We start from the raw sequence: 12,578 nt of genomic DNA, 5'->3' as shown, positions 1-12,578 counted from the left end.
TGTCCTTATACGGATGGGGATATAATAATTTTTAATCGATTTGGTTTGAATTATTGACATAGAAATATAACACAATAATTACATTAAATTTATTTTTAATAGATTAATAAAGAATTAAGGAAATCTTAGTACCAAGATTAGTAATAAACTCTATCAAGATAAATTGGGTGAAGATAATAATAATTAGTTAATTCATTGGATAAAATTGTAATACTAGTGTTTTATTATTGATTTATTTTTAAATTTTATTTGCTAATTTAAATTTCAAAAACAATTGTTATTGATTTATTTGAATAAATTATAGAGTAATAGTTGATGATTAGTGTTATAATTAATAATAGCTTCCTAGGGGAACAATCTTTTTATATTACTTGTTACTATACTTAAACTTACATGTGTGATTGTCACACGCGAAATCTTTGAATTGTAAATTAGAGTATTTTGACAAAATGGGATTGGAATGGAACTTGGTAAACACGTTTATTACGCATGTTTTTGGTATGGCTATAATTTTAGCCCTTCCTTGCGAATAACTTCGCGGTTCTTTTGTTGTCGCATGTTTATCCACCTCGCATGTAGGGAGCCGTCTATGTTGCTTTACAAGCTTGCCAGTTTGTGAGCTCGCTAATTAGAGAGTTCGTCAATCTGCAAGCTCGTTAGTTTCTGAGCTCGTCAGTTTACCTTAACACCTCGCGATGTGTGTGACAAATTTCAAGGCACGTGTTAAGTTTAAGGAAGGGAAATGTTTTACCGTGCTTGGCTCGTAGAAGCCGTCGATTATAACAATGGTTAGTGTATATGAACTCTGTTTGGTTAAAGAATATTTTAGTCTAAATTTTACTTCATTAAATACCTAAAAATTAATATCACAACTCAATACCGGGAAGCTTGGCTTTAAAAAAGCATTAACATTGCAGGAAGTTCGGGAAAGTAGCGCGTGGCTATCATACTAGTAAACAGCGCGTAGGTAGCTAAAAAAAATTGTCCACCAGCTGCAGTTGGATAACGAGGGAAAGAGCAGTGGATGGCAATGGGCAGGCGACGAGGTGAGTCTCTGCCCTTGCCCTCTAGCCAGAGTAAAAGAAGCTCTCCTCACTGAAGAAAAGCCACCCAACAATCTTCATTTCAAGGCCCACTCCACCAAGTTATATGTATGTTCATCCTTCTTATTCTCTTCAGTTTCTCTTAGAAAATATTTGCTGAACTTAGACTCATCGCTTTCTGTTTTCCTTTTTACTACTCAACAGGAATTGAATTAATCTTTCTGTCATACTTTTTTTCTTTGTTTTTGTAATCCATGGCAACTTTAATCAACTCTATATCTTTTTTGACAAACCCGTCACCTGAAACGACAAGGAGACCATCTGGTTTCTTTTACCAAATCGCGAACCTTCATTATTTTTCACTCAGCAAGGGCTTTTCCAAGGTTTTAGCCACTACCCAGATCACAATTTCTCCTAAAGATTCTGTTTTTACTTTACCCAACTGGAAGACTGGGAAGAGTGACAGTAAAAGTAGGGAACTTAGGCTTAGCGATGCATATTTTCACATGGAATATATGGTGGGGAAGGGACAGAAGCCTGATGTAGTTCAAGCTACTCAGCTGTTGTATGATTTGTGCAAGGTTAATAAGATGAAAAAGTCTATTAGAGTGATGGAGATGATGGTTGATTCTGGTATCATACCTGATGCAGCTTCGTATACATTCTTGGTGAATCATTTGTGCAAGCGAGGAAATGTTGGGCATGCAATGCAGTTAGTGGAAAAAATGGAGGCTCATGGTTATCCAACTAATACTGTTACTTATAACTCTTTAGTTAGAGGTCTTTGTATGCATGGAAACTTGAAGCAAAGCTTGCAGCTTTTGGATAGGTTAATACAAAAAGGACTAGTTCCCAATGAATTCACTTATTCTTTCTTGCTTGAAGCTGCTTATAAGGAAAAAGGTGTAAATGAAGCAACGAAGCTTTTGGATGAGATCATTGCCAAAGGTGGGAAGCCTAATTTGGTTAGTTACAATGTTTTGTTGACTGGGTTGTGCAAGGAAGGGAGGACTGATGAAGCTATTAGGTTCTTCAGAGATTTGCCTGCTAAAGGATTTAATCCAAATGTTGTGAGCTATAACATTGTGTTAAGGAATTTGTGTTACGAGGGACGGTGGAAAGAAGCAAATGAGCTTTTGGCGGAGATGGATGGTGACGACCGTTCTCCTTCTGTAGTTACTTACAATATTTTGATTGGTTCTCTTGCCCTCCATGGCAGGACTTACCATGCTATGGATGTTTTAGATGAAATGATTAGAGGACGTTTTAAAGTCAGTGCTACAAGTTATAACCCAATAATCGCTCAACTTTGCCAAGAGGAGAAGGTGGATCTTGTGGTTAAGTGTCTAGACCAGATGATCTATAGACGCTGTAAACCTAATGAAGGAACATATAATGCTATTGCTGTGCTGTGTGAGCAGGGAATGGTGCAAGAGGCATTCTCCATATTTCAAAGCCTTGCGAGCAAACAAAGTTCCTCTCCTAATGATTTCTACAAGAGTGTAATTTCTAGTTTATGCAGAAAAGGGAACACATATCCAGCATTTCAGCTTTTATATGAAATGACCAAGTCCGGCTTCACTCCGGACTCGTACACTTATTCCTCACTAATCAGAGGATTGTGCTTGGAGGGAATGCTGCAAGCAGCAATGCAGATTTTCATAGTAATGGAAGAAAGTAACTTTAAGCCTGATGTTGACAATTTCAATGCCCTTATATTGGGATTCTGCAAATCCCACAGAACTGATCTCTCCTTGAAGGTTTTCGAGATGTTGATAGAGAAAGGCTATATGCCTAACGAGACAACGTATACCATACTTGTGGAAGGGATTGCTCATGAAGGACAAATGGAGCTGGCAGCACAAGTATTGAAGGAGCTGCATATGAGAGAAGTTGTTAGTCAACATGTTGTAGAAAGGCTTATAATGCAGTACAACCTTTCTGCCATTGATAACTTTTGATTTTCGGAGTGCAAAAACACGTAGGAAAATGGAAGAAATCGAAAGATTATCGATCTGTGATTTTGATTCTGATCTGACTGATAAATATAAATTTTGTTATGAAGAAATGGCTTTGAGATCATTTGGCAGTGGTCCAATTATTTGGAAGGTGGAATGAAGATGAATCTAGTTCAAGCACAAGGACTCAAATTTGTGGCACTTTTATTTGAATAAGCTGGTTACTGTTTTTGTTGTAAATCCTTTATTACATGTAGAACACTTTTAATTATGTATTAATGGCTGATATTACATTATTTATTATCCCCCTCTTCAACAAGCATCGAACAAAAGACTCATTTTGAAAACCTTTTTTTTTTTTACTCATCATACTATGTTTTTTAAGGGGTTTTTTTTTTACTCAATTTGAATATCAATGTTTTCAAGTACGTTTTATCCTCGATAAAACCCGCAAGGATGGTATCTCCTGGTCTTTTACTCCATACCAAATAATTATGTCGGATTTGGAAGGATGTAATGATAACCCAGATCGAATCGAGAACTGCTGACATACCTGATCTGATGACTATGCCATTTCAACTAATAATCTAACCAGTCGAAGGCCATTTCAACAATCTCATAAATGCTAGAGGATATAAGGAAACAATCTATCTCGCATATTATAGACCATATAAGAAGAACAAAAGTTTCAATTTCAAACATTTAGGATGTTAAGATAACTGCTTACACAGATCAAACCACAAATCCCCAACATAATATCTAATAGTACTAGACAAACATCTCAAACAGTCTTAAAACTTTAACCGAGATATAGAAGACAAAACAGATAAGGTTGCCTGAAAATACCCTTCAATCTTCACAACTTCATGCAACATATGCAGGATAATTATGAAGACAAGGGATTGTCAGGGCAAAACTAATTCAGTCCAAGGCGCATCTACTTGGATCTCTGTCTCATCTTTCGGCGCTTCCTCTTCAGCCTCCTCATACGCTTCTTCTTCCACTGAAAAGCATAAGATAGTTGAGCATTTAGTTTCAAATCACTCCCTCACAAAATAATTCCAAACTGTTACCATGTCCATTTTGTTCAAATAGCCAATAAATTAATTAGGGAAAGCTAGAACAAGAATGTATATCAACCAGATAAAACTTTTTGTTCAAGGGAATTGAACAAAGTTATATTTGAATCACCAGAAGAGTCAAAATAATGCTCAAGGGAAGAATTTGTTCAAGATTTTTTGCTTGAATAGCATATCATATTACATTCATTTCCCCACCCCAAACTAGCACCAAAGCTAACAAATTAATTTTCCTCAATAGCATTTCATCTCAGTCACTTTGCAAGTTAACATCTAAAGGAAAGAGGAAAAAAGGCTAAAAAGCTAACCGAAATATAAGCACTTTCCAAATTGATAACCCATATAGTTGCATGTTAACACATAATTCACTTACGCTTAAGGCTTCTCTCACCAGCTTTACTCATTTTTCAGTCTCAACACAATAATCTCTCAAATTCACCCAGTTCCCTTTATTTTCTTTATTTACTTTACCACATTGATTACGATCGGTTAACTAAAAGGAAATATAGCTAAAACTGCAAAAGCAATTAAAACTAAAGAATTTGGATTAATCAGATTGTAATCAAATTTATCCTAGGCTCTATCATTCATTACAACCAATATCACAAATATTCCTGCCCTTCAATGCCCGCTTTTTCGTTTTCGAAAACAGATCATACATCATAAAACCCCTAAGTTCTACGAAATAATAAGTAAAAACAAATTAATTTCTAAACGCAAAAGGGATTTATATATTTGAAGAAGAAAATAAGAAAGAAGAATAAAAAAAAAATCATGAAAATGAGAGATTAGAGGAAAGTACCTTGGCTCTCATCTTGGTTAGCGCTTTGTACTCGAATTTACGATGATCTCTTTAGAATGGTGACGTTTCGATTGAGAATTTCGAAGAGGAGAGCTTCTATTGATATTTAAAGGACTACGCTTTCCAAACCCTAGTTCGTTCGTGTGAACTATTTGTGTTCACGTGCGAGGGTTTTTTTTCTTTCACAAACTAGATTTAATAAAATTTAATATTTTGAAATATTTTTTTTATATATGCTTAATAATTCAAAATAAAAACAATTCAATAAAAATATAATAAATAATAAATAGATAATAGCTACTTACCATTTAGCAAAAAATACTTTTTATTTATTTTAATATTATAAATTTTAGGTTTAAAATTTAATTTTGTTTAAAATAATATGAAATGTTTAAAATTTATGAAATAGTTAAAAATTAAGTATAAATTGTAGAATAAAATTTTAATAATTTAAAGTTTATATTTATCATACAATCTAATTATATTTCAGTATTAAATTTTAAGTAATATATCAAACAAACTTTGAAACTTAAATTTAATGCATTAATTTTCAATATTTAATTTTTAGCACTTATTTTTAGTACTTAATTTTCAATTTATCAAATAACTATATTTGAAATAAACTCACTTTGGTAGGAATTAAATTTGGTGACAACTATAGTGAGAACTTTTAAAATGAAAACCATGAAAACAAAAATGTTTTTAATCCTTAGATCAAAATGAATAAATATAAACCTTAGATTTAAGATTTAATCTACCTGACTAAGATAAAAAGCACGTGTAATGACTTGATTTTTGATGGTGTCATAAAAGTATAAAAGTCGATTTCAAGACTAAATTTTCTAAGTCAAGCTAACCGCAAGAATTTTATTTAAGGAGTTATATGACGTACATGAAATTAAAAGATCAAATTGTCAAGTGATTAAATTATATAAGTTTTCAATTAGAATATAGAGATTAAATTGTGATGTGAGCTAAATAGAAAGATTTTATTAGAGTTTAAGCAAGCCCTTAAGTTATAATTATGCCAAAGACTCGAGCAATTTAGCCATTATTAAAGCTTGATTAGTGGCCCAATAGCCTCTTTGCCATCCATTTCCACTTACTTATGTAAGGATGAATTAATGTCCATTAGATTTGGTTAATTAATAAGTTAATTATTTTGTTAAATATAAGTATTATCTCAAAAATCAAATTGAAATTGCCAAGAGGGGATGAATTGGCTTTTAAAAATTTTTGTGGATGCTAGAGAGAAAGGATAGAAAATTGAACATAAGAATTTAGAGTGGTTCGACCCTAATTGCCTACTTCACTACCTTAGCTTTCCACTACTAAGGAATTTCCTAAATTCACTAATTTGACAACCTTTGAGGATAAGGTTTAACCTTACAAACTCCCTTAAGGTTTCTACCCAAACCTTAAGACACAGACCCTCTCAAAGAAATACAAATAAGCAAACCAACAACAATTCCTTACAAGATCAAAATGTTTGCAATTTAAGTTCAATTACAAAGAAGAAGACTTGAGCTGATAGAATAACAATCAAGCTCACAAGTGTTTATAAGAAAAGTATAGAAAATGTTAGGACAAAAGGTTTTTTTATTGATCTTTAAGCTTGAATATTTTTTCTTGCTATTGTAGGACCTTTGGAAGCTGATATTTATACCCCCTAATTCATTTCCAACTGTTGTGGTTGTTGAGGAAATAAATAGAATCATTGGGGATTAAAATACTGTATCATTTAATTCACCTGCAACAAAAAGTATCGATACTTTTTCTACGAGTATTAATACTATTAGCATTTAATGTCTCATTTAGTGACCATGAAAGTTAGTTTACAACGATAACAAAAACTATTTATTGATACATGGTAAAAGGTATCTATATTTTTTGAAAGGTTATCGATTGTAGTAGAAAGAACATATTTTTTTTGTCCCTACTTATTATTTAAATTGTTCCAATTTAGTTACCCTTAGCATACATTTTAGCATGTTTAGTTTAATAAATTGCATTTTTATAATTCAGTGAATCCTAGCCTATATCATCTTTAATTTTGCTATCTTTCTGCACTAATGTCGCTACATGAGTTAATTCAAGATTGCATCCAAAATTGTTGCTGCAGTTGGTAGATATTCGCAGTGTCATTGCAGGAGTTAATTCTAGATGGCATTCAAAATTGTTGCTGCAGTTGACAGTTGTCTTATAAGAGCCAACCATGAGTAAGCTGTCCAGTCTGGTGTAACTAACTTGTACGAACAAGGATAGAAGAATCTTGAGAGAAGGACACCTGTATTGTTGATGATAACATAAAAGGATAACGTGAGAAGAATGAAAGGAGGAAAATTTTTGGTGTACCACCATTCTCTTACCCTACTTTGAAGCTTGTGGCTATGATAACTTGAGTTTCCTTGGGTGAGCCAACATGAAGACTGATGCAGATCTACTTCTGACAAGGAGATCTAAGTGCAAAACTAGGGGAAATGGATAGATTCAATCAAATAGCCTAGAAATAGTATTCTCCACTTGATTCTTTCTCATTTCTTGAAAACGCCTGTGATTACTCTATGTTTTCTACTGTATGGAAGTACAATGAATGGTTTGTTAAATGTTATCTTATTAAATCATATTTTTGTTGTTTAATCTTAGGGGTTTGAATGTTCTAAACATGGAAGTGTTATTGCAGTCACTAACATTAGAAGGTGCACAATTTGAGCTAATAAGCTTTTCAGCGGAAGTTGAGTAAAGACTAAAGGAATTTAGTCCACTTGTTCTTAATAGTGCCCTATTTCCATCATCAGAAGGTGAGGTTAATGTGCATGGTTAATTCTCAAATTAAACCGCAGAGTTGCATTTGTTAAGATATACATAAATTTTATTGCATCGATAATCACCTATCTTTTATACCATGTGAGTACATAGTATACTACTGAAGATTCATGTTGGGGATCCCATTTTAACTATAGCATACTTTATCTTATTGTTTTCGAATTATTGCTTCAATAGCTATACTCACAATTTACCTCATTTCTATTTAGTTATTGCACTGACATTAATAGACAAAAGACAACCATCCCTGTGGAATCGATATGCGACAGACTCACGTCTGTCTATTATACTTGCATTGACAGTGTATGCTTGCACATTATTGCTATGACGTTTACAATCGATCAGTTATTGATACTTTTTGTAATTGTTTGAAAAATCATCAAGTGAGAATACAAAACTGTTATCGATAAAATCCAATAGGTTTCGATATATTCTGAAAAGAATTGATACTTTTTGCTTTTATTCAATTTTTGTTTCAAGACAGTAAGCAACTTTAGTATTGATATAGAAAATGGAATCGATAAAAGTTGAATGGGTATCGATATTGTTTGGACAATATTGATACTTTTTTTAGGAAATAGTTTTTCAACAAATTTAAAAATGTTTCAATCAAGTTAAAGAGTTTAAAATAGTTTTTAAACTTTGTCTAAAAGTTTTAAGTGTTCAAAACATTTTCTAAGATGTTCGGAAGTCTTGAAAGAATTTTTATGCTTTGAACTTTACAATTTCTTTGTTCGAAAACAAGCTTCATTCAAAAACATTTTTGTTTGTTATATCAAAACAATTTATCAAATAAAGCTAGTTTTAATAGTGTGTGTAAGTGTTAGTGGGAAAGAGAAATGGAAGGACATTCTTTTTTTTCTTCTTCTTATTCTCAACAAAAGTAAGAAAAGAAAAAGAAAAGTTTCAGTTTTCTCACCCACCATTGCCATCCCCTGTAACAAACTATACCTGACCCAATCACAAGGTTCAAGTACAAAATGTCACAATTAGACTGAATATCTTAGCAAATTTCCTAAGTTGATTTAATTACGTACTTAGACAAATCTAAAATTTCTAAATTTAACTTCTACTAGAACTCATATCATACAAGTGACAAATTCTTACAACTTTGAGACCTTATTAAACCTAACAGTTATTTACAAATTTTTAAATTAAGAATTTGATATAGATATATCCAACTTAATTTTCGAAGCGCGGCCTCTAAGGGTGCCCCTTTATATACATGAAACAGCTACCACGCCCATCACTAACATTTAATGGTGTCTAGCTTGGTCTTTCCACTCGATCCTCAAGTCTTCATCTAACTTGCATACAAGTAGTGAATTCTATAAGTTTGAAAGAACTTATTGAGATCTTGTACGTTGATATTCATAGAAAGCTTCTTAAATTTTAAGAAAAATGAAATTTTATGCACAAATGTAAACTCTCTTAATTTCATAGGAGAATTCATAAATTTCGTTGGCGTAGTTAATGCCTTGTTTTCTCCGAGCTAACTGTCAATGTACATAACCACCAACCATAAGTAAATTCTAATAAGCATTACTTTCTTATGGGTCTTGACCTTGTTCTTCATTATTTTAGACTTTCCATATACCCTTCATGATGTATCTTATCTCTGATACTCATATTTTCTATCGCGGATAGGCAACATTTACTGGCATTTTAATCGAGAATTCATCATAATTTTTTATTCTTTCCTTGATCCCTTTAATCCACACTAAAATCCATAAGGAATTGTATAAAACCCCTTACTCGTATTCGACGGGGGAAGGAAAAGGTTTTAGACTAAATTGCAAAATTTTCATATTTTTCACCGAGGTAAGTTTGTATGTAAATAATACATTAACTTCATTTACATTTTTATATTTCAGCCTATTTTATATATTTTAGTTGATTTTGAATCATAAATCGACTATTGGAAGAATGGAAATAAGTAATAGCGAGAGAAATCCCGGTTGAACTTTCGAAAAGATTGAATAATATAGATGAAACGTAGCTAGGTCACATGTATGGTGCTGAGTGCACATCATGTGTACAAGAGAGCTACGAGATACTATGTAGTAGCTAGGTCGCATGTGTGATACGGGATGTATCCCACGTAGACAAGAGAGCTACGGGAGAGGATAAATGTAGCTAGGTCGCATGTGTGATTCCAAGTAAAGGACACCATGTAGACAAGAGAGCTATGAGATAAATTGGCTAGGTCACATGGGTGGTACTAAGTGGTCACCATGTGTACAAGAGAGCCGAATTATATGAAATATGATGGTGGGGCTGTGTGCTGAAACCATCAAGTATCGAGGATTGATCCGAATTGTTCAATGGGATGGTTTTATGGTGACACTGTAATTATGGACCTATACTAGTGATGTATGAAATGTGGTGAAAATGAATTGTGATATGCCTGTTAAAATGAGGTTAATACAAAGAAAGTGTGAAAGAGTGAATTAGCAATAATACTGTTTTGGACAATCGCAGTGATGTGAATTTGAAAAATCACTGAAAATAGTAGGAATTTAATTAGAGGCTGAATAAGATATGGAATTAAAGCTTAATGAGTCTATTTCCATGTAAAAGAAACAGAGCAAGTAAAGGAACTCTATATTTTGAGATATTTATATTTGAGTGTGACTCGCTCAGAATGACTATGTGATCCCCTATTCTAATTTTGAAAAATCATTAAAAATTGTACAAAACAAATTAAGAAATATAGTTTATATGTCTAGATTAATTATTGAGTCTAGTTTTAAATGAAACAAATTTCATGGCTATTTTAATTGTGTACTAGGATAAATTCAATTCATAGTGAACAGAGGTCAGATCAGTCGAGCTGTATAATAGGGGAAATTTTAATTAATAAACTGTACTAATTGGCTAACCAAAAATTCTAGAAAAATTTTAGTAAGAATTAATATGAGTCTAGTTTTAGGGAAATTTTACGGATTTGAATTTTGAGTTTTGTAACTCGAGTTATGATTTATTTAGTGAATATGACGTAGGAGAGATAGCTTGACCAAAGTGGAGTAAATTGTGAAATTAAAAGTAGATACACTTGAGTTATTGTGTAAACATATTAAATTCTTTATTCATTATTTATATACTTGCTTACTAAGCTATAAGCTTACTTTCTTTTCTCTCTTTTGTCTTATAGTGTCGTCCAGCTTGCACAGGAGTCAAGGATCGTTGAAGATCTGCCTATACTATCAATACTTTTGGGTATTTGAACTGAACATTTTGAATTATGGCATGTATAGTAGACTTTGTTATTTTGTTTTGTGTCATAATTGCCTAGGTTTAAAATATTAATTATAGTATTTGACCGATTATTTTGTACGAAGCCTTTGAAATTGGCTAGTATTGTTAAAGGCATATGTTATAATGATTCATGATCTAATTGCAAGCCATATTTTTGTCTCGATTTTATTTAATAGTATGTACTATGATTTGTTAATACCTCGTATCCTGTTCCGGTGACGGATACGAGTAAGGGGTGTTACATTTAGTGGTATCAGAGCCATGGTTTAGTCGGTTCTCAGACTAATAAAGTGTGTGTAAAAGTCTAGCTATACATGCCATAAATATACTGTGACAGTGTGGTGACTCCTGATTATTCTAAACTGTGTTTTGCTTTAATATAGTAATGGATCTGACAGAATTGCGGTGATGATCTTTTAGTAATGTCTGGCTCTGCACAAGGGATCTGCGCTTTGTAGAAAGTAGACACGAGACATTGAGACAGGGAGATGAGGCTCGGGATGCCTTTCTCCAAATGATGAACAATTGGTATACTGAGTTTATTCGAGCAAATCCAAATGCTCAAACTCCTCAACCCCCTCCCATACCTCAGACGGTTCCTGTAGCTGCTCAAGGCATATATTTGGTAAGAATGAACAAGCCTCCGATTGACAAGATTCGAAAACAAGAGGCCGAAGAGTTTAGAGGAAAGATCGATGATGATCCCGAGAAAGCAGAGTTCTGGCTTGAAAATTCTACCCGTGTATTTGATGAGCTCTCATGTACACCCGAGGAGTGCTTAAAGTGTGCTGTATCACTTTTAAGAGATTCAACCTACCATTGGTGGAAGACTTTGGTAGCAGTGGTGCCAAAAGAAAGGGTTACTTGGGATTTCTTCCAGGAAGAATTCAGAAAGAAATACATAAGTCAGCGATTTATTGATCAAAAACAGAAGGAGTTCCTTAAATTGAAGCAGAGCAAGATGTCTGTGGCAGAGTATGAACGTGATTTTGTAAGACTCAGTAAGTATGCTCAGGAATGTGTGTCCATCGAGCCCATTATGTGCAAAAGGTTTGAGGATGGGCTAAATGAGGACATTAAAGTGCTTGTGGGAATTTTGGAGCTGAAAGAATTTGTAGTATTGGTTGACCGAGCTCTTAAAGCCGAAGAATTGAACAAAGAAAGAAGAAAAACTGCTATTAAGGCTCGAGATGCCAGAAAGAGGCCGATAAGCAAGTCATTTCAATCTCAATCAAAGAGGTCCAAAGAGACAAACCCTCAAATTACAGTTTCAACTAGGGATTCACACAGAGATCGTGGTAGGGCATATTCAGGGTCTAAAGCTCAAGCTACTTTAGTGGCAAGTGTGGGTAATGTGCGATCTAGAAAGCCCGAATGTCAGTAATGTGGCAGGCAACATTATAGAGAGTGTTGGGGAAATGAGCGAGCTTGTTTCAGGTACGGTTCTCGCGAGCATTTTATCAGAAACTGTCCGGAGAAAGTTAAAGAAGAAAAATTTCAGAGTGCTAGACAGAGTACTACCACTAGCAGAGGTAGACCACTGAGAAATACTGGAAGTGGAGCTGACAGTAAAACTGTAATGAAGATTCAGCGGCGAGATCAGAAGCTAGAG

The 12,578-nt window shown here is 33.6% G+C and overlaps 1 protein-coding gene and 1 long non-coding RNA gene across 3 annotated transcripts; one reads left to right on the top strand and one right to left on the bottom strand.

Moving 5' to 3' along the window:
• Positions 1-520: 520 nt before the first annotated feature.
• LOC108453517 (pentatricopeptide repeat-containing protein At1g79080, chloroplastic) lies at positions 521-3,320 on the top strand. 2 transcript variants are annotated; one of them, XM_053028256.1, is made up of 2 exons: positions 521-788; positions 918-3,320. In XM_053028256.1, the coding sequence occupies exon 2, from the start codon at positions 1,298-1,300 to the stop codon at positions 3,002-3,004; it is 1,707 nt and encodes a 568-aa protein (XP_052884216.1). In that variant the 5' UTR covers positions 521-788; positions 918-1,297; the 3' UTR covers positions 3,005-3,320. The 2 variants fall into 2 exon arrangements, with proteins under 2 accessions (XP_052884216.1, XP_017607150.1); XM_017751661.2 differs by having other exon boundaries at positions 521-1,151; positions 1,248-3,320.
• Positions 3,321-3,636: 316 nt separating this feature from the next.
• LOC108453518 (uncharacterized) lies at positions 3,637-5,054 on the bottom strand. The gene is made up of 2 exons (XR_001866572.2): positions 4,883-5,054; positions 3,637-4,004 (listed from the first exon to the last, which is right to left on the bottom strand). It is a non-coding gene; the product is annotated as an uncharacterized LOC108453518 (long non-coding RNA).
• Between the last annotated feature and the right edge of the window lie 7,524 nt (positions 5,055-12,578).

The sequence above is a fragment of the Gossypium arboreum genome, chromosome 5, assembly GCF_025698485.1.
Source record: "Gossypium arboreum isolate Shixiya-1 chromosome 5, ASM2569848v2, whole genome shotgun sequence".
Taxonomy (NCBI): Eukaryota; Viridiplantae; Streptophyta; class Magnoliopsida; order Malvales; family Malvaceae; genus Gossypium; species Gossypium arboreum.
This window is presented reverse-complemented; position numbering and strand designations above follow the sequence as displayed.

Bases quoted from the DNA above. Each gene is read 5' to 3' on its own strand.
- LOC108453517 (XM_053028256.1), top strand. From the start codon at position 1,298: ATGGCAACTTTAATCAACTCTATATCTTTTTTGACAAACCCGTCACCT.